The sequence below is a fragment of the Pelobates fuscus genome, chromosome 4 (genome assembly GCF_036172605.1).
Source record: "Pelobates fuscus isolate aPelFus1 chromosome 4, aPelFus1.pri, whole genome shotgun sequence".
In the NCBI taxonomy this organism is placed as follows: domain Eukaryota; kingdom Metazoa; phylum Chordata; class Amphibia; order Anura; family Pelobatidae; genus Pelobates; species Pelobates fuscus.
The window spans coordinates 155,559,853-155,582,808 of record NC_086320.1 but is presented as its reverse complement, the minus strand read 5'-3'; the positions used below and the strand labels follow the sequence as shown (position 1 = coordinate 155,582,808).

Here is a 22,956-nt window from a genome sequence, read left to right as displayed (position 1 = left end):
TGAAGATACGCTTTGGAATCAGTGTTAGGGAAGTAAGCCGTTACCAAAGTGTAGTGTGCATTGTTGAACAGGCCTATAAGGATTATGTATCTGCCCTGTGGGTCTATAATTTTTCTGTTGTAGTGTCAGGGCTACATCCTTATGGATGAAGATAGAAACCCCTTTTGTCTTGTTTTCAGAGAGGGCATGAATTTGAGTCGGGTAATTTTTATTGAAGATAGACGGTGTGTAATCCTTACTAAAATGTGTCTCTTGAATACAGGCAATATCAACTCCCTCTTTCTTTAAGTCCCTGAGTAAGAGACTACGTTTACCTGGGGTATTAAGCCCCTTGACATTAAGGGTCGTGATTTTCGCTTGCTGGGATTTAACTCCTAAATGGCAGAGGATTGAGCAGTGAGGCTGCAGAGGCATGTTCTATACGCCAAAACTGCTTCATTAAGCTAAAGTTGTTTTCCCTTTAAAAATTTTATATCTGACACCTAACGTTGTAAGTATCATCTTTTGGGCAAATGCCTTGATAAGACTAGAGTTGATGTCAATTGATTTATTTTTCTTCCCATTTAACAAGCTTTTAAATTGTGCATGTGGGACTATATAAAAATGTGGCAGTTGAAAGTATTTTAAATTCTACTTGTTTGGTTACATTTGACCATTAATTTTTTGTACATTTTTTTCTTTTTAAGGTGCAGTGCACAAAACTTGAATGTGGGAAGTGGCGACAGCTGACAAAAGAGATTCAGTTAACAACACAAATGGCAAAAACATACAGATGTGGCATGAAATTGAATAACTCGGTCAAGGTGATGCATTATTTTTTTGTTTTTTTTCCATTATGAGTATTTTTGTATCATTTATACAAACCAACTGCTGCTCCTAATTTGCCTGCTTTGTGAAACTGCAGCGGCAGGCAAGTTAGGTTGAACAGAAATTGGTCAGATAATAATAGAGCCTGACCCAACATGGCTGCTCAGCCAGATAAAAAAGTTACCTTTTCTCAAAAAAGATCCTTATTATAAAAAAAATATATATATATTCCATTAAATATAAACTTTAAAAAAAATGTTTTATTTAAATCTGACAGCTTTCTTTTAAGAATTGAAACATTCCTGTCTGCTTTCATTAACTGTAGCAAGTGCATCTTCTTGTACCCCCCCCAAAAATGTGTGGTGAACATTATCATTTGCGCTTTATTCCTTTCCATTAAAAACCATTACGACGTATTTCATAAACTCCTGCCTAATAGGTGATACGTGTCCTTCTTTTAACTCCAATAGAACAAAAATGCAGGATTACCCAGATGACATCTTCCCTTAAATGCCTGTTGTCCATTAACCCCTAAAGACACAGCTTCAGTTTGCTTGTATTGTACATAAGGACACAAGCACTTTTGGCATTTTTGCTATGTGTGTGTGTTCAACTGCAATTTCCATGTACCTCATTTATTGCACCAACGCATAGTATATATATATATTTTTTTTAAAGGACAAAAAGATCATTGTAGTAGTTTTATTTATTTATCACTTTTTAATTTACATTTTTTAAATGTCATGTGCACCATTGTATTAATATTATATTAGTTGTACTCAGCAGCATCTGCGTACAACGATACCCTATGTGTAGAAAAGTATGAATCTAAATCCCATTTAATTCTAATTCTAAACTAAACCCTAATTTTCAGCCATGTCCTAAATCTAAATTTAATCCTTATCATAAACATCACCCTAATCCTATACCGAACTATATCCTTTATCTTAATCCTAAAACTAGCACTAGTGTTAGAAAGATTCCCTTGCTGATTTCAACAGAGCTATTGGCATGCTGGCCCTAACTCTAATCCCAACCTTATATATAATCCTAAACATAAACCTAATACTAATTCTAATCCTAATCCTCAGTACTGATATCCGTAACATTCTAAGATAAACTAGTAGAGCGCAGGATCCCAGGCATGCTGATTTTGTCATTACACTGTGATTGGTGCTGGGCAACTGGCAAACCCTGGCATTGTTGGAGACATGCAGGTTGAACGTGCCAGGGTCTGAAGGGTCTCCCACAGAACCACTGCCAGCCCCAAATCACCGTGGCTGGATGTATTCACTCAGCTCTGGTGTTCGCAATGAATTTAAGTGACTATATGCAGTGCTCACTTTGCGAGTTGCATACAAATCACCAGTCAATTTTTAGCCACTAACCTTTTCACCTCTAGTTTGTCAGTTACTGTTGTGCGTTCCTATTGTAAACTGCAATGTTTGTGATGTAAAAATCACTACAGTATTTTTTAATTAGTGCAGTGACACCAGCTTGGATTAAATCGAACATGCTGCTGATTAATAGATGTTGCTAATATCCTCTTTAATGATAATACATAATAACACTTTGTCCATATTTAACGGGACCCATTTGCTTAATTAATAAAATTAATTCACTGGTTTCGAGTTAAAAAAAAATTCCAACACATTTGCATAATTTCAACATTGTTTTGCTGCCACTTGCCAAGTATACAAACTGAATATATTTTCTTTCTACTGCAGACCGAGGGCCCAGATCAGTGCTCAATGCCAGAGGACCTGGTAAGTAAACTTAATGAATTGTAGAAGACCATACATTGCATTGTTTGAAACCCCCCTCTGCAAATTTTAAGTATGAGGTTAGCTGTGCACATTAAATTAAACACATTTACATACATTTTAACCCCTTAAGGACCAAACTTCTGGAATAAAAGGGAATCATGACATGTCACACATGTCATGTGTCCTTAAGGGGTTAATCCATTGCAATGCAGACATAATTTCCTATACTTTCTCTGTATGCTTGTTTAAAGGGATACTCCAGTGTCCAAATACAAAATAAATAAAAAACACTGTTTAGTAGATATACCCCAAATGAAAAACTTGCATGCATCTAGTTATGTCATTTTTCATTGGAGTTATATCTAAAAATAGCTTGCCTTGACAGACACTCCCAACACAGACACTCCCAACGCAGTTCAATGAGAAGTCTTTGCAAGGCAGGTACTCTGAGCAATTGCTGCCTCTTGCGTTTACGTCCACTGAGCTAACCAAACCAAAAAGTAACAGTACCTGTTGCCTGCTTGAAAAGGCAGGCGGTGCAACCAGTATAATTTATAAAAGTGTCAATTTCTATTGAACTCTGCACTATTTCCAAAATAAAAAAAGGACACACTCTTAACACACAAAGCGTTTCAGCAAGCTAAAGTGCTTTAGGGGTTTAATGTTCTTTTAATAATGTTCTTTTAGTATTCCAGTAACATCCTCTGTTATATACCTGGGATATTTGAATATGTTCCAAATTGTAGACAGAATAGTTGACACAAAAAATATCTAAATTATAATCCCCCTTTTCCATTAATTCCTCTGACCTGCAGAGAGTTTCTGAAGTACAGACACAATCCTGGTATTCCATGCTCATTCTCCCTCCACTGCTGAAGGACAGCCCTGCAGCTGAATTGTTGGCTGCCTACTACCCAGACTGTGTGGGCATGAGCCCATCCTGTACCAGCACTAATCGCCTTCTTGGAGAAGACCATTCTGCGAAAATGGAGCACTGTAGAGGTGTTTCATCTCCTAACTCAGCCAGTATGAACTCTACACCCTTTTGTTTTGTATAAGAATGAGCGAGAGAATATTTTTAAAATGTTTAGAATATCAAATCCCAACCACTGGCATATTTTTGGGGCACACTGTAGTCCTGTATTGTGGCATGATTTTGTGTATTGCTTAGTGAGTAGTTAGACAGTAATTATAACTTTTGGGATCTTTATTATATCTTACCTTGATTAGGTTAAGTGATTATTTAAACTTTTTTCTGGCATGCAAAACACGACCATGTTACAATAGTTAAAGTGCTAATTTAATTTGAGTTTTTCATAAAGACAGAATCTTAATGAAATCCCATAACTAAATATGGGATTCATATAGTTAGTGTTTGCATTGGAATGTCAGTGGAATTCTAACAATGTACTTAAGACAAAGTGGGAACTACTTTGTCTAATGTATACAACAATGTCTGGCAATGTTTGCAAGTTATTGTTGTACATGTAATTACTCTGTGTAATGTTTTTGTCATAATGTTCATTATTGTTTACTAATCAATGTGCAATGATCATATGAAAAGCTTGAAACATTTCTTAAGTGATATTCCATGCTGGTGGTGACCCTCATTTATTTTTTTACATGCATTCTATAGAAAAGGAAGTGGTTCGGCCAGTCAGCTCAGTGGAGCTGAGTGTAACTCAGCTGAGGTTTATGGGACATGTGATGTAATAGGATGAACATCAACAAGATAAATAGAATTGCTCAGTATTACTTCAGCTTTTATGACCTTCATTGTGTTATTATTGTTATTATTTATATAGCGCCATCACATTCCATAGCGCTGTACAATGGGTGGACTAACAGACATGTAATTGTAACCAGACAATTGGACATACAGGACAAGAGAGATGGAGGGCCCTGCTCAATGTGCTTCCATTCTACATGGAGTGGGGTACAGTGACACAAAGGGTAAAAGTAGGGGTTCGAAGTAGGTTGTTAGAAAAGTAGGTCATTTTTGACAGTTGCAGGAGAGGAGTCATGGGGGATAAAAACCTGCTAACAGTTTAATTGATATGCTTTCTTGAAGTGAGTTTTCAATGATTTGAGTGGAGTTTTCTCACAATTGCTGCTTTGCTTGCCAAGGGATTTGGGGATATGCACAGGTTTTCCCTACCATAAATGTTTTATACAGGCATAACAAAAATAACTTTTTTCTGTCCCGAAGTGTTGTTTTTTTTGTTTACAAGGAGGCAGGGAATCTTCAGCACCATAACCTATACAAGGGACTTGAGTTTTGTGACTATTTACACCATATTTGTCAATGACTCTACAGCCCTGGTGTTAGATACTGTAACACTTAACATTCTGTGCATATAAGCAGATAGTTAATACTCTGCCTTTTTATAGAATTTTGTAATTCATTTATATAGGTACAAAAATCAATCCGTACTTCCAACCTTTTTACCAGCCTAATGAATGTGGGAAAGCACTCTGCGTTAGACCCGATGTGATGGAATTAGATGAGCTTTATGAGTTTCCAGAGTATTCACGTGATCCTACCATGTATTTAGCAATGAGAAATCTAATACTTGCTCTATGGCACATAAACTGCAAGGTTGGTGATATTTTTTATTTATTTATTTATTTTATAAGGAAGAAGGTTTTTGATTCTGTCAGCTCTTAATGTATGGAATTCTTATTTAAAAATGCAACTTGATTTTTCCTTTTATTATTATTATACTAGGAGGTGCTCACTCCCCAGAATTGTGCTCCTCATATAATTGTACGAGGGTTGGTTCGCATTCGATGTGTTCAAGAGATGGAGAGGATCCTCTATTTCATGACTAGAAAAGGACTGGTCAACACAGGAGTCCTGGCAGTCTCGCCAGGTCAATACCTTCTTCCACAGGAATATCACAATGTAGGTTGCTTTGAAGATTCTTAGAAATAGACTTTCAGATATCCTTACCCATCTTAATCTTATGAGTGGCTCATTGGATTAAAGAAGCCTGAATACTTGTATTTGGTGTCTTTTGCAATAAAATATTTATTTGTTTATTTTTTTATTTTTTTTTTAGAAATCTGTAATTGTCATTGGGGCTGGCCCCGCTGGACTGGCAGCTTCCCGACAGCTGCACAACTTTGGCATAAAGGTAAATAATTCTCAAACATGGAATCATGTATAGTTCTGTTTTGTGGGTTCTCCCTCCCACTTTTTTATTTATACATAATATATTCTTTTGTTGTTTTTTGTTCAGGTGATGATTCTTGAAGCCAGAGACAGGATTGGAGGGAGAGTTTGGGATGACAAGTCTTTTAAAGGTGTCACCATTGGAAGAGGAGCCCAGATTGTTAATGGCTGTGTCAACAATCCTATATCAATAATGTGTGAGCAAGTGGGTTTGTATGGCCATTATATCTGTTGTTCATTAATGAACATTAAAACTTTGTTGTTTAACTTTATTATTGAGAAAATGGTAAGCAAAGCATTCTGTAAACACATGTAAAATAGTGTCAATAAACTCGGCACTGTAATGCTGATGCGATTTTTTTGTTTTAAAAGGACAGACTAAATACCAAAACTACTACATATTAATGTAATGGGTTGGTGCATAAACCCCCTCCCTTTTTTGGGTGAGCAATGTAAAACATTCCTATTTATGAGAAGCAGCATTATTTACATGTGTCCAAAAACACGCCTCTAGTAGCTGTCAAACCGACCATGGTCATCACGCTCATCGTCACCACATATAGCACGATCACGCAAGTACAGTTAAAGCTTCTGTGCCAAGTATTAGATTGGACCGAGAATATCCGTCCTAACAGTCTCACAGAAGGAGAAGCGAAAGATGTGAGGAGACTGTGCCCAAGCTGGATTACAGATACATTTTATGGATATTCGGTTACCTAAGACCCCTTCTTTTTCACATTTTGTTCCAGCCTTTTGCTGCCATTTATTTTTTTATTCACATCACTTGACACTAAAACCCCATAATGACCAAGTAAAAAACAGATTTTTGAAAACTTTTCAAATTTATTAAAAATAAAAAACATTGACGATAAGTATTTAGACCCTTTGCTGTGAGACTAGTAATTTAACTAAGGTGCATCGCATTTCTCATCTTTGAGATGTTTTCTAAACTTTGATTGGGGTCCACTTGTGGCAAATTTAATTGATTGGGTATGATAGGCCTGTCTATTCAAGGTCTCACAGCTATAAATTCTTGTTAGTGGGGAAAAAAGCCATGAGATCAAAACCTGCAGAGCTGAGAAAGGACACAGACCCTGGGAAGGCTACAAAAAAAATCCCTTGATAAAAATGGGTGCCCAGGGATGGACTTGATACCGTTACTTTCAGGTACTTGCAAAAACTGAAGGTTTGCATCAAACAAATGAAATTCATAGTCCAGAACCATTAAGCATTACAATAGAAATGGGAACTTTCATAAATTATCCCTGTTCTGCCCCCTTTACTATCGGTCAGACAACCCGTCCAGTTACTTCTCTGTTGCAACAGGCATGCACCTGCCTTGTAAAGATTTCTTAGAGAGAAGCATTGTGGAGTCTGTGATTGGACGGCCACAGAAAGTCTTGGTTGGGTTAGAAGAGGAAGGCTTGCAAAGGCTTCAGACAAATTAATTAAATATCTTTTACAAGCGGTTTTCAGATGTACCCACCATTGAAAAATGCATAACTAAATGCATGTGTGTTTCCATGTGGGGTCTTCTAAATGGTGATTTTATTTATTTTTGTGTTTGCTTTTCAACTAGATTTATTTTCTTTTTCTTCAATAAAGATCGCGATCAAGATGCGTAAACTGGGAGAAAGGTGTGATCTAATTCAGGAAGGGGGAAGACTTACTGACCCAGCTATAGATAAACGAATGGACTTCCACTTCAATGCTATACTAGATGTTGTTGCTGAGTGGAGAAAAGATAAGACGCAGAATCAAGATGCACCACTAGGAGGTATCATGTCATAGACACATAATGCAGTGTATATTGGCAAATGCTAAAAAATAATTGTTTACATTCGACTTAGTTATCTCAGTGAGTCTTATTTCTGTTTTTATTCTTTACATTTACTTGACAGATAAGATCCAGGAAATCTACAAGGCTTTTATTCAGGAATCTGGAATCCAATTCACTGATGTGGAAGAAAAGGTGTTACAGTTCCACCTCAGTAATCTGGAGTACGCCTGTGGAAGTAACTTACAGAAGGCAAGCTTCGTTCTGCTGATTGCAATACAAAGACTAGAAAATTATCTCTTGCTTCCAAAATCTAGCAATGCCTATGTGCTTTACAAAAACAGTAAAAAAAACTAATTGTGCTTCTTAAAACAAGCTTTTCAGGCTTTAATGGAAATACATGGTCATAATATTGTAGGTGTGTGTTTTTGTTTTTTTCTTGATCGCAAAAAAAAGTCAGTATTAAAGGATCACTATAGTGTCATTAAAACAAACTTGTTTTCCTGACACTATATAACCCTTAAGTCCCCCACACCCTCACGGCCCCCCCTCCCTTGGTGCTGAAGGGGTTAAAACCCCTTTAGTTACTTACTTTATTCCAGCGCCGGGTTCCCTCGCTGCTGGTGACCTCTCCTCCCCCGCAGACGTCAGCTCCCGAGTGGCGCGGAATGCGCATGCGCGGCAAAAGCTGCGCGCGCATTCAAGCAATCCATAGGAAAGCATTTCTCAATGCTTTCCTATGGATGTTCTGCACGCTGAATGCAATTTTTGCATCCAGCAACGCAGAAGCGCCTCTAGCGGCTGTCAGGAAGACAGCCACTAGAGTCTGGCTTAACCCTGCAATGTAAACATAGCAGTTTCTCTGAAGGGTTAAAACCTGTGGAACCTGGCACCCAGACCACTTAATTGAGCTGAAGTGGTCTGGGTGACTATAGTGTCCCTTTAACATCTTTCCAAGATGTTGCTTATATCTTAACTAGAGTGAGACAAAAGTCAGGTACCGATATAGAAAAGTCTCAAAGGACATGAAATAACCACATCAAAAAAAAGAAATTATAACATATATATACCGGTATATTGTATAGTTTTGAACATTCTCCAATCACAAATAAAGGGCATTGGAGATAGGCATTCAAGGGGGGTCAGTTCTGATCATTCTAGTTATCAAAGAGGGTGGTGTTACCTGCTAACATTGTCCATTATAGTACCTGGTCGATTTGAATGATGAAGGAAAAAAACTGCTCCAATCTAACTGCTCCAATACTTGGAAAGGATTTATTTATTTTTGACTGGCATTTATAGGCACCAAAATATTCCGCAGTGCAGGATTAAAACATAATTTTTATTCCAAAGAGGAATGTAGTTAAAAAAAAAAAAAAAAAAAAAAATAGTAAGTAGAAAACAAATAGGTAAAAATCACCCCACACTAGTCTCTTAATGCATATTTGTGCTCCATAGCACCAAATATATTGAATTCAACTCATCATTTCCTTTATGTAAATAGCCAGTGGATGTAAATATGGCAAGTCTTACTTTATTCCTTTGACATTTTGTTAATCTAACATTTTAAATGTCTTGCAGGTGTTGGGGTGGTTCCTGAGTTTTGTATCTCCCTTTTAATACAATTATGAGGTTAGCCACCAACACTATGTACACGGGCGTACATATAGCGGTCACCCTGCAGACCCCTGCGACCGGGTGCGCGCCATCATCATTTGCGGCACCTGCCCGTGCTGCAAACCACCGGGGCCGCATGTTAAGGTACCCATCGAGTGGCCCATGCTGACAGGGCCACCCGATGGGTATGGATTTTCAGGGGGCCCGGTCAGCGCTGCGGCGCTTTAACAGCGCGACCGGCACCCTGTGATGAGATCATCACACGCTGGGAGGAAGTGACTGCACATCACTCCTCCCAGCTATCACTGAGAGCTCTGACTCCCATCAACCTGAGCCACCACTGGACCCAGGGGAAAGACACTCTCATGCACCTAAAAAGGAGGAAACAGGAGGGTGACTTAAATATTATGTGTGTATGTGTTTGTAAGTGTGCCTGTCTGTCTGTATGTATGTATGTGTCTTTCTATGTATGTATGTGTCTGCGTGTGTGTGTCTGCCTGTATGTATCTATGTGTATCTGTCTGCCTGTATCTGTGTGTGTGTCTGCCTGTATGTATGTGTGTGTGTGTCTCTGTCTGTATGTATGTGTGCCTGTCTGTCTGTTTGTCGTGTCTGTATGTATTTGTGTGTTTCTGTCGGGGGGGGGGGGGGGAGAGGGGTGCCCATGGATCAGTTTCGCACCAGGGCCCCATGGGTTGTGTGTACGCCAATGACTATGTATACTTTGATTTCCATGATCACATTTTTTATTTTATTTTTTTGCAACGATCCTGTCAGCTTACAGTAGAATACATTAAAGCTAAACAAGACACAGGGCATGGTACAGGCAAGTATCTGTAGGAAGATTGTGCGACATGTGGATCTTGGTGTTAATTTGTGCACTGAGCACAGGAAAACATGTAAACTGTATACAAATACGTTCCTTTGCGAGATGTGTTCCATGATCAAATTGTAATCACTCTTTATGGAGGGAAGGCTGATCTCCAGGTGCATCTGTTCAAACATTTAACAAAATCTGCTTTGAATTCAGGTATCTGCTCGTTCTTGGGACCACAATGAATTTTTTGCCCAGTTTGCTGGAGATCATACAATGTTGACTGGTGGATACGCTGCGATCATTGACAAGTTGTCAGAAGGACTTGATATTCGCCTTAAATCACCTGTAAGCATTTAATTTATTTGTATTAAATCTGTTAACCTGTCAGTTTATGATTTTTACAGCATTATATTGTGTAATATAGAATGTAAGCTCGATTGAGCAGGGTCCTCTTCAACCTATTGTTCCCATAAGTTTATTTGTAATTGTCCTATTTATAGTTAAATCCCCCTCTCATATATTGTAAAGCGCTACGGAATCTGTTGGCGCTATATAAATGGCAATAATAATAATATGTGCAAAACACAGTATGAAACAAGGACATGAACAGAGAATCGTAAATACAAGAAATGTAAAGCTTTTGTTTTATATCCAAGCAATGCCAGAACCACTCAATGCATCATAACAACCTAACTGCAATGAAGTGGTTATTGTGCGAAGAACTACCAAGAACGTTTTGATTGAAAAAATATTAACATAACATTTATTTGAAGCAAGGGATGTATAGCTAGCATATAAACATAAAGTATAACACAGAAACTTTGTGTATAGATTACTTTGCAGACAAACTTAAAGGGACACTATAGTCACCCAGACCACTTCAGCTCAATGAAGTGGTCTGGGTGCCAGGTCCCTCAGGTTTTAACCCTTCAGATGCAAACGTAGCAGTTTCAGAGAAACTGCTATGTTTACATTGCAGGGTTAATCCAGCCTCTAGTGGCAGTCTTCCGGACAGCCACTAGAGGTGCATCTGCTTTTATAGCAGAATGTAGGTGCCCTCTGAATGAAAATATTGACAAATCACATTTATTTCCACAGGTCCGAAGTATAGATTACACTGGTCAAGATGTTCAACTTACAGTTGCTGATGGGAGCACCTATACCGCACAAAAGGTCATAATAGATATGCATATTTGTGTGTCTCTCTCTCTCTCTCTCTCTCTCTCTCTCTCTCTCTCTCTCTCTCTCTCTCTCTCTTTCTTTTTCGCTTTCCTTTTTTTTTTTTATATGGAAAAAAATGTGAGCCAAGTGCTTACTAACAGGAAGTATTAATGACTGAGACTGTAGAATCTAGTTTAATGTAATGTGTAGGGTGGCTGAGCGTGATAAGAGTGTGATTGCTGTCTGCAGTCACACTTATATCAGTAACATTACTGTACATACTGGGATCTCAGTGATCCTAGTATGTATTGACTGTCTGGGAGAATGTGATTGCTGTTAGCATTTTCAGTTAATGTCAGATTTGTATAGAAAATTTATTGCTTCTTCAAAATTGTAAATGTACAGAATGTCAGCACCGCTAACTGCATTAGCTCTGGAAAAATTATGTTGGCCGATCCCTATGATAGATAGGGATAGATAGATAGATATATGTGTAATACACTTCTTTTCATAGAGCAGTTTTTAACAATTGCATTTTCATTTAGGTGTTGGTTACTGCTCCCTTGGCAATTCTTCAGAAAGGTGTGATTCAATTTAACCCTCCATTACCAGAAAAGAAAGTTAAAGCTATTAATAGTCTTGGTGCTGGTATCATTGAAAAGGTGAGTCACTCAAATAAATACTTGCTTTTTATTTTTCATTTTATTAAGTCTAGGATTTTTTTTAATTCAAAAATCCTCAAATATGTAATGCTTATTTATTTTATATGGAGTACCTACATGAGATTGGTTTAATTTGTTTTGTTTTTTTTTGTTTTCTTGCTGTGAACTGAAACATGCATGTGTGTTGTTTTGTTTGTATGTGTGTACTAATACAGCTCTGGTTTTTATCCCTCTAGATTGCTTTACAGTTTCCTTATAGGTTTTGGGACAACAAAATTCAGGGAGCTGATTTCTTTGGTCATATCCCACCTGACTCCAGTAAGCGTGGATTGTTTGGGGTTTTCTATGACATGGATCCACAGGTATTTACCATGTAACAGAATTATTTTAATTTACAACCATTAATTCCCTTCTTTTGGACTTACAGCTGCATCAACATTATCAACATTTATCTTATGTGGAAAGTTTCTGTTTAATCCATCATTAAAAATCAAATTCAATTTCGTAAAACGATCAGTGTTTTTGGTTTGACTTGCTGATTTTCTTTTGGTAAAAGTCTCACAGTGAGAAAAGCGTTATAAAAATCGCAAATTATTATAATATTATTATTATTATTATTATAACACTGACTAATCTAATAATACATGGATAATATACATTTACTTCTATGTCTTGCTCCACGAGTCCAGCAACAGCTAACAATAAATGTCATAACTCTTTTAGGTGCTGCACCTGTGGAGTAAGATGTAAGAGTCTATGACTTAATTTATTTTTCTGTACTAAACCGGTGTAGGATATGGTTTCAGAAATTTTATTTTAGGATTGCTGCTTTCTTTTACTTTTTAATTTTTTATTAATAATTCTAGGCCAATTATTATTCTGTTATGGAATGCTTTTTATAAGTGAATTACATATTTGTTGTTTAGATGAGGGTGAATCTTTGTTACACTGCTGCACACAGAAATAAAGGACATTTATTTACTTGACTTGCCTAAATGAGACTTACACTACTACGTCTGCATTGACTTCCCAAATATCGTTTTATGGTCTATTCCCGGTTTCCACTACTTTTGCCTACAGTTATAAACTGTTCTGTGTTTTTTGTTTATCTAGGGTAAACATGCTGTCTTAATGTCCGTGATTACTGGGGATGCAGTAACTTCAATTAAAGATATGGATGATAAGCAAGTGGTGAAACAGTGCATGGTGGTACTCCGAGAGCTCTTCAAAGAGCAGGTACAGTGATACTTGGGAAGAGATTTACATGGTTTACCTATAAAAGAAGCAGCATTGCAACAAGAAATAGATTGCCAGGTTGCAGATTTCTTATCACCTTATCTGTTTACATATGGTTTTCTTTGCTGTAATTCTCTATTTTTGAGCTGTGTACTCTTAAAATGATAAACTATATGGTTAACAGACAGTTCGGCATATTTCCGGTGGCCACACTGTCACATTATTTGAACCCTCCTGTATTGAATATTGCTGAACAGCCATTTGCACCAATTGGCATGGTAAGTTGGCATTTACTTAATCTCAATGTCTTCTTTAAATTAGGAGGTGCCACTCCCAGTGAAATACTTTGTCACACGGTGGGCTAAAGATCCATGGGCTCAAATGGCCTATAGTTTTGTGAAGACTGGTGGAACTGGGGAAGCATATGACATAATAGCTGAAGATATCCAGGGAAAAATATTTTTTGCTGGTGAGGTGAGTAAGAGAAATATTGTTAGACAGAACGTTTGGCTGAGCATGCTATTCTGATATTGCATAAATGCATTGATTTTTTTTTTTTTTCTACAAGAGTATTTTGTCTAATTATTATTAAATCCGTGGGAGGCCATGAATAAATCTGAAACTTTGGGTTCTCTCTTGCATCCTAATCTGGGACTGCACAGACCCTACAATAAAATGAAGTATTTCATTGTACCATTTGGAAGTTGCTCTCTGTGCACCATAACTGCTACATAGTCCCCTGAAGCCATTCCCCGATAGGTAGTAAAAACATTTGCAAGTGGTTTGACACTTAGCTGGGCTCCCCTGGTCTACTCTTTTAAACTGAAGTAGAGTTGATCCATACAGCACAGATTCCCAAATCGACCCAGTTAAGTGTAAAGCCATTTGCAAAAGCCTTGACTCCTTACCAGTGGGTGGTGCCAATAATCATTTAATTTAGATGTATTTATGGTGTTTGAAACATGTCCCATTGTCCTGCTTGACGTTTTATTTTGGAGTACAGAGACAGTGGCCATACGTATTGTGTGGCACACTGAGATATTACATATAAAGTGTGTAATAAAGGCATTTCCCATACATTACAGTAGTGATACTATCTGTATGTTGTTGGAGAAATGGAGATTGTTCAGGATAGGCAATGTTATACCAGTCTTCAGTGACCTAAATTTGTGATCCTGTAACCTCTATCGATTTCTTTTCTTATTACTGCAAGGATGGCTGCTATAGGTCAGCCATTTCAGGCTCAATGTCTTACACATGTAAAATGCCATTCTGCACACACTACTTTTTAAGTTGTGAATTGTGGTGCACATGGGCCTTCTGCTGTCTTGAACAATTCTGATCATTTTCCTCTGAATGCTGGCCTTAAATTCACTTACCAAAACATTAAATCATAGAAGGATTTATTCAGTTAAATTAAACGTGGTGAATCAAATTTATTATGCCCAATATAGCCAATTTGTGACTATAACAGATTTTTCAACTCTGTTTTGGCCTGGGTTTTGCAATTACCTTTACACGTGACAGAGTTGCAGCCATATGACTTTTTTGTTTGTGTATGTATTTATATGTATATGTGCATGCGTGCATTTAATATCGGTCACTCTTTTTCCAATGTACTCATCTGAATATATTTTTTTTTTTCCCTGACACTTCTTACAGGCCACAAATCGCCATTTTCCCCAGACGGTCACTGGAGCCTACTTGAGCGGTGTGCGAGAAGCGAGCAAGATTACTACATTTTGAACAATGGGGCTTATTTTACAACAATGTTTCTACTTTTATATACTGTTTTGGGAAGCAATTTAAAGAATACTCAATTAATATCATGTTTGGATAAACATTACAGTGCAACTTTCTTGTTTACAGCATTTGTTATATATTTAATATTGACCAGAATGTTGGAAATCAGGCTGTGTATTGAACGTTCTACTGGGGTATTGTTCACATTTCCCTTAAAGAGAGCATTAATCAGGTAATATACCTTTAACATTACGAACGTAATTATTAGACTTGCACATTAATGAGTTTCAGGCATTTTGAACTAATCAAATTCCTTTTCATATATGCCCAAAAGAATCAATCTGTCTGGGTTTTATCTGTGGAATCTTATGCAATGAATAAGACTCCACAGGCAAGTCTTGGATGGATCGATTCGTTCGGGCATAGATTAAAAGGAATTTGATCGTTCAAACCACCTGAAATGCATTATTACGCAAGTCTAGTAATTCTGATGGTAAATTGGATTTCTGGGCTCCCTACAATGGCGCTGTCATCCAATTGGCAGCTGTCTGTACCAGGAGTGTTTTTTTTGTTCTGCCAAATGCTTTGTCTTATTTATTAAGTATTGAGTTATTCGAAGATATGCAAGTAAATGTTTAAATTAATAAACATGTAAATTAAAATTTTGTTGTAAATATATAAAACAAAAACATACTTGGCACTAAATTTAGTTTTTCTTTGTGTTCAGTTACTGCCAAACATGCTTATTCTCTTACTACAGAGATACACTTTGTTTTCACTATACTTTTGGATTTGCTGGAGTGCTGAGCATGGACAATTTCATGTTAAACTGTATGTTCAAAATAAAGGCATATATTAAAAATGGCTCATGTTATCAGTACCCTCCTGAAAACATTTTTGTTGATGGCAATTTAACATATCTTGCATTATTCGGGTGATTGTAAAACATAATTCGGTTTTAGGTTTTATTGAATCCACTCACTGTAACAGTCCATACATAATATGGATTATCTTCTCCTGTATTAGATATAATTTGCATTGTGGTGTTTGTGTTAAAGGCAGTATAACTAAACACACTCAGGCATAGAAAGAATGATCAAGTGCCAATATCCAAACAAAAACAGAAGCTGCACTCTACAAGAAGAGGACCCTGAAGGACCAATGACAGAATAATGATGTTATGGATGTCCTCCCCTTAAGGAACTATGATGGAATAATTCTATTGAGTGGTATTTTACCAGCAGGGACAGTTTTGCTGCTGGTAACTAGGGAACCCCAGGTATCACTCTACACCTGGCACTCCCCTTTTATGGCTTGGGGCAGAATTGGTAGCCCCACACTGGCAGATGAGTTTTATGGAGATATTAGACAAGTAATTGATATACAAAATATTAACTTAAAGCGTCACTGTCATGCCGAACTTAACTTACTTGAATCGATTCCTCAGGAGGCAGAATTTACTAATACTAAGTCATCTTTAGGGATTGGTCTTTCGTGGGAATTAAGGAGTATCAGCCTTTTGGTAGATAACTCCCTATCTACTAAGCGGCTGCAAGATGCAGCCGCAGCACTAATAGGATCAGAGTTTCATTCATTCTAATGAAATTCCGATCTGAACAAAGTCCTGAAATAAGTCCAAACACGAATGGAGAAACTGTTCTCATTCTGTTAGGACGCAATTCGGTAGTTTTGCCGGCATTCTGTCTAAATGACAGGACGTTCGGGAAAAGTGAAAGGAGGCTTCGCGGGAACACGGAGGAAAGGTAAGAATTGTGGGAAAATTGCTCTGACCACCGGAAATGAAGCACACGTTGCTCCTCCGCTGGTCAGAGATGGTTAGTCATTTTAAAGAAAACTAGAGCAGAAATGAAGAACAGATCCTGAGAGAGGAAGAAGAATCGATTAAAGAAAGGTACGTTCGGCAAGACAGTGCCGCTTTAAACAAGTGCTGAAGAAGGCCCTGCTCAAACGTGCTTACAATTTGAAGGGGTAACAACACACAAGAGAAATAACAGCATGATGAGAGTTGGCAGTACTGGAAAGAGCAGATGGACGCTCATAGGAGAGTGCATATTTGTTGAGTAGAGGAAATGTAGTGGGTAATGGAGTTATTGAAGCCTTTATAGGTTAGTGTTTCAATTGGATCCTGAATGGTACAGAAGGCCAATGTAACTGGCAAAGGGGTGAGGTGTTTGAGTAGCGATCAGTCGCGATGATGATTGATTACATTCTAAAGAGGGGGCAAAACATGTATTTGGTAGGCTAATAAGTAGTGCTTTCCAGTTGGGAAATGAGTGCATGAACAAGTGTCTTAGCTGTATCATGAGTTATAAAATAGTGAATGCAGGCAATATTTTTAAGCTAGATGTAAGCGAAGACCTGAGTGAAAAGTAACTTAAGGTCAGCAGACTTTTGTGGTTGGAGTAATAGGTATCTCACTGAGGTACATCGAGATAGGGGCAGGACTATTTAAGGGAAAACAAGATGAGTTCGGTATTAAAAGATTAATGGGGTTATTCCATATCCAGATGGGAAAACTCCTGTGAAAATGACAGACATCCAACCACAATTCTCATATGTACTTAAGCCAAATCTGGTCGGCCTAAATAAAACTGCCGCGATTGCCTGCATGCATGCATTCAGTGTCCGTATTGGAAGGACTCAGATGTGAAAGCTCACGTTTTTAATCCAAAGTATAGGATTTTGAATATTCACAAAGCAATGTTTTTATTATAAAACCAAAAACTGTATAGGGCCTGAACTCATCCATCAAAGGGCAGTATTTATCAGAACTCTCTAATTGGGTATCCTTAAATAGTAATCCCATATAAACATACTATATTAGAGAGGCAGTTACTAAACCGCTGCCTGAAAGATCAAAGGGCTTTAAAAAAAAAAAAAAAAAAAAAATCAATCTCAGCTGTTTGATAGCTCCCTAGTTTGTCATCCTTATGTGCGATTATCATAATGAAGGGTACCAAGTTAGGGACTTGTCTAATTAGTAACTGAAGCAGCGAAATTAAGAAAAGGACAAGCCTCCTCCCAAATTTTATCCTTTCAGCTATTTAGTAGATAGCGCTCAAATTTGGGATGTGTGCAAAGTATACATGAAATGCTCACCTAGTAGATGTGTCATTGCAGATTACAGCACTGGAATGGTTAATTTGGGTGTTTAGTTAGAACAATCAGACATCTTTTGGCACAGCAGGAAGAGGGTTATAGATAAGGCATCTTTCTGCTAAGCCAACATTCCTTTGCACCCATAGGTCATTCATGTTCAATCTTACCCAGACTAATCTTGTAAGATGTCTATGCAACCGATAAACTTCAACCAATTCACAGATGTAAAAATTATTTCTGTTCCTCTGGAGGCTCTGACATTATTAGGAGTATTAAAGGAGAAGATGGAAGTAGCACTTTTGGATGTCCTTGAATGTTCGTAATATGAAATTATAAAAAATAGGACAGGAGTAGGACTATATAGTGTAGTATGTCGTGCTCAAATTGGAATACGATAAAGAAATAGAATTATACTTTAAACAAGCCCGGCTTCAGTGGTATAATCCCCATTTATGGATTGAAGATGTATTTTTGGTCCAAGCTTGTTATATGGAATATGTAAAGTCAAACAGTACAAAGGAATTAAAATAATGTGTATTAATAAAACATTAGGTCAGTAAGTACATAAAAATGCACTCACGTGATATGCAGCCTCCAATTGGCTCTTGTAGTATATGTTCTCTTGGTTATATTCTACATGCCCTTATGGAGAGGTCCCCAGTCAAGTTTATATTGCAGAGTGGAGATTAAACCACTCCATGCTAATTTACAAGAGCCAATGGGAACTCTCTATCATGTGAGCGCATTTTACCTACTTACTGATGCCATATTAATATACTACACTATATGGATTCCTATGTTGAGATTTTTTTTTTTTTTTTTTTTTTTAAGAATTTGTTTTTAATTGGGCCTAACACTTTTGGAGTCTTTGCAGGTTTTTCTATAACCCCTAAAAGGGAGGAGAAAAGACGTGAGCTGGAGTCACCGTATATACTCTAGTATAAGTAGAGTTTTTCGGCACATTTTTTGTGCCGAAAAACCCCAACTCTACTTATACTTGAGTCAATTGTCTGTATTATGGCAAATTATATTGCCATAATACAGACTGGGGGCTGGCAGAGAGCTCTTACTTACCTCTCCTGCAGCTCCTGTCAGCTCCCTTCTCCTCCGCGCCGGTCCGGTCAGCTCACAGTGTAAGTCTCGCGAGAACCGCGGGGTCAGAGCGCAGCTCTCGCGAGACTTACAGTGGGACTTGCAGAGGGAGCTGACCGGACCGGCGCGGAGGAGAAGGGAGCTGACAGGAGCTGCAGGAGAGGTAAGTAAGAGCTCTCTGCCAGCCCCCAGTCTGTATTATGGCAATATTATTAGCCATAATACAGACAATTGACTCAAGTATAAGTAGAGTTGGGGTTTTTCGGCACAAAAAATGTGCCGAAAAACTCTACTTATACTCGAGTATATACTGTATATACTGAGCTCTCCACAGCAGGTGCTACCATCTGTCTAAAGTTCCTGTTCCTTCACCAAACAGCTCTTTTCACTGTTGTACTTTCATGTGTGCAGGTCTATGGAAGATACCCAAAGAACGCAAAACTGTTGCTTACAGCTGCTGGAAATTCACAAAAGGTTGATGGCATAAAGTGTTGCCTTTTGTCTAACTCTGCTGTAACCCTAAAGTCCAGACCTTGCCATACCTTTATTGGGTCAATGAAATTCCAGAGCAGCCAATGAGTACCTATAAGTATTTTACAAACATCTATTAAATACTTAAATTCCCTTAAAGTACTGTTGCACAGGTATTTTCCCCCCAAAGATTACTTTCACTCAAGCCAACAACATCCTTGTGAGCCAACAACATCCTTGTGCAGATCAGAACAAATGTCTTTGAACACGGATCTGTTCGTGAAACGTGTTTTGGGTTCTACAGATGGAAATCTTCAGGGATCTCACATTGATTGCTTCTCAAAAACAACCCAACAACAGTCTATGGGACTATAATAATATTCTCTTATTAACATGAAACTAAAGTATGACAACTAATTTCCTTTAGTTTAACATTTTCTGTCAGTTCCTGCTGGGTTGAGAAACTTGCTGCAAGATCATGAATCACAGTAGAATTGAGAATCCATAAACAGATGCATTACTTATGTGAAAGATTTATTTCTCAGAACTTTAAAAGTACATTACGCACAAAGGTATTTTATTCATTTCCAGGAGATACAGGATTCAAATCTATTAACACTAACATTAGTTTGAGCTAGAGCAAAAGTGAAGCAAGTTTTTCCTTTTTAAATATACAAATCTAGTGAGTACATGAAGATAACAATACAAAATTTTGGCAGTCTTCAAACACTACAGAAAACGTATAAAATGTAAACAAGTATTAAAGTCATGTAAGGATATGCGAGTAATATTTGAACACCATTGAACACCTTACCATTAGAAGATATGTGAACAACTAAAGCTTTACTGCTTAAAACAACAACAACAACAAAACAACAAAACAAACAAACACTGATCATAGCATAATGTTTGGTTGAAATGGAGTGGGGTTTAAATTAATTAAATGTGAACCAATAAAAATATTCTTGTATTATAACCATTTAGGTGTAATAGTTGGTCAGTTAGTAATCATTATCTCCATTACCATGTAACTTGTTTGTTCATAAAGCATCTGAAAGAAAACAAAACCTGGTTTCCATATACCAAATTGCCCAGATATCTAACCAGGCTTTAGATTTTCAAGTTGCTGAAACGCGTTTACCTGTAGTTTACCAATCAGGTTACAAAATGGGTTGCTCTTGATTTATAAGCGAAATGCCAGAGCGTAAGCCAGTTATGTTTTTTTGTGCTTATGGTTTAATAAAAGCAGTTGGATTTCTGACTCTTCATGACCTTTCATATACAGTCTGAAAAATGGGATCCAATCAGCAATCATGTGTTACTCTATTTGGTCAGTAACACTAATACATATGAAAAATCAAGATGCCAATGTAACAAGATATTTTAAAAAGGAAGACAAAGGGCACCATAACAATCATTGGAGGTCTCTGGCGCTGGCTAACCAGTTCATGAATTCCTGTCCTTCCACTGCTCTCAGATTCTGGAAAAGGAAGACTCGCACAGGGGTGCTGCTGATTGTCTGAGAGCGTCAGGTTATGCTCTAAGAAAATCAACACCTCCCATGTCATAAAAACGCCTGGAGAAAAATATGCACATTTCTCAAACCGTTTTGATTGACTTAGAGCATCAGCAGTGCACCTGTCCGATACAGTGCAAGGCTTCCTCTTTCAAAAATGTAAGAGCAGTGGAAGGACAAGGGGCAAAGTTAAACACGCAGAATATGTACTTTGGTGTTAAACCGTTTGATAACGGTTCAATCACTAAAAGTAAACTGGCTTGAGAGACATCATGGCACTATTACTTATTTTAAATTAAGCTGTGATGGTGCGGGAGTGTTCCTTTAAAAAAATCTAATCTCTTATAGCAGTACCAGACACATAACGTAATCAAAGCATTTCAAGAAGTCACTTTTTTGGCCATTTAAAATGTACGTGTTCTGCAAAAAGTGGTTGAGTAACAGCTGTAACTTTAGCATACATTAGGATATATTTCGACGTGATTACATAGCCTTTAATGCTTGCTAGGCATTGGGGTTAACTTACATTTTAAAAGCAAAACTACATGCATCCGTCTGATTCACTGCAGTGGACAACTTGAAAAGGAGGAAGCAATCTACAGCAAAGTAAAATTTATTCAGTGAAGTCAATTTTAAGTTACATTTTTACCCCCATATTTGTATATTGTAGTACTAATGTTCTAGAATTTTGTATTTTTCCTTTAATATGTTAATGCAAACGAACCATAACAGTATTTACAGTCGAAAGACCAAGGAAGATACATCAGCTACAGACTTACAGTGTCCTTAAGTAAGGCTTATATATGCATTCCCTAAGCAGTTACACATATTTTGGGACCATTCTACAAAAACACTAGAACACCATTTATAAAATTAAGGCATCATATTATGTGTTTGATTTATCTGGACAAAAAGTCTGTCTCAAAAAATAAATAAAAAAAAAAACCAATGCAATAAACTATATGGAAATCATAAACTTCTGTGCTGATGTTTCTAATTGGGTACAACTAGTTCACACTTCACTATATTTTGGAATGGAGGGGTGAGGGATAGGGAAAGGGAGTAAAGGAAGAAGAGGGAAGGGAAATAAAAAAAAAGCGGGAAGGGAAATGAACAAGAAAGTTTCAAGAAATTAAAATGCTAATTTGTTTTGGGGTAAGCAAACAAAATCTACTTCCACAAGATATTTGCATTTTGTAGATTTCGTTCAATCTAGGATAAAGGGTGCTTGGAACTTCTACAATGGGTTAATGGGTTGCAAGGCACATTTACATATACTCATAAGACACAAGTATTAGAATTATTGTGCAATGAATTTGAACACCCAGAAGACTTTTGGGTACACATGTCCAGGTCAATGTCAATTGCAGACCGGTGTATTAGCTATGCATATGTAATAATTAAAAGGGGAACGGTCACTTCTCTGAAATAGAGTTTAAAGGTCAATAAACAGACATTACCCTGTTTGCATTGCTTCCTTTTTGACATCACTGATGCCGCAATATATTATTGTCCACTGCAGTAGTTCAAATGTACAGTTTAGGTGATTGCCTCTAAACAAAATCAACCAACCACCCACACAACAAGATTTGCCCAAGTACCACATCCTTTTTAAAGGGACACTAAGCAAAATAACGACTACAGCTTATAGTTGTGGTTCTGGTGCAAAGAGACTGTCCCTACAGTCTCAGCAATGCAAACACTACCTCTTGAGAAAAGGCAGTGTTTAGATTGCTTATTAGAGACACCTCTACAGTCACTAGAGGCCCTCCCTTGTGCGGTCTTGAAATCTTTGCATGAAGATGCTAAATACACCTCACAAAGATGCATTGATCTAATTTATCAGTATGCGGAGATGCGGATTGGTATAGAATAGTGATTGCTGCACATGTGCACCAACATCCAATGCTTCCCTATCACGAGGCATTTGATTGGCTCAGATCAGTTATTTATGATCTCAGATGGGGTGGAGCAGCGTCCGCTGTGAGACTGGCAT

At 37.5% G+C, this 22,956-nt stretch overlaps 1 protein-coding gene across 1 annotated transcript in view; it reads left to right on the top strand.

The window, feature by feature from the left end:
- Positions 1-15,625, top strand: part of KDM1B (lysine demethylase 1B) — a 35,271-nt gene extending 19,646 nt beyond the window's left edge. The window contains exons 6-21 of the mRNA XM_063451683.1: positions 687-803; positions 2,535-2,573; positions 3,389-3,599; positions 4,988-5,172; positions 5,302-5,478; positions 5,636-5,710; positions 5,816-5,953; positions 7,354-7,525; positions 7,650-7,777; positions 10,173-10,304; positions 11,058-11,132; positions 11,666-11,782; positions 12,019-12,144; positions 12,896-13,018; positions 13,340-13,492; positions 14,681-15,625. Coding sequence (XP_063307753.1) covers positions 687-803; positions 2,535-2,573; positions 3,389-3,599; positions 4,988-5,172; positions 5,302-5,478; positions 5,636-5,710; positions 5,816-5,953; positions 7,354-7,525; positions 7,650-7,777; positions 10,173-10,304; positions 11,058-11,132; positions 11,666-11,782; positions 12,019-12,144; positions 12,896-13,018; positions 13,340-13,492; positions 14,681-14,764 — 2,052 coding nt within the window. The 3' untranslated portion in view covers positions 14,765-15,625. The remainder of the gene's footprint in view (positions 1-686; positions 804-2,534; positions 2,574-3,388; positions 3,600-4,987; positions 5,173-5,301; positions 5,479-5,635; positions 5,711-5,815; positions 5,954-7,353; positions 7,526-7,649; positions 7,778-10,172; positions 10,305-11,057; positions 11,133-11,665; positions 11,783-12,018; positions 12,145-12,895; positions 13,019-13,339; positions 13,493-14,680) is intronic.
- Positions 15,626-22,956: the final 7,331 nt, after the last annotated feature.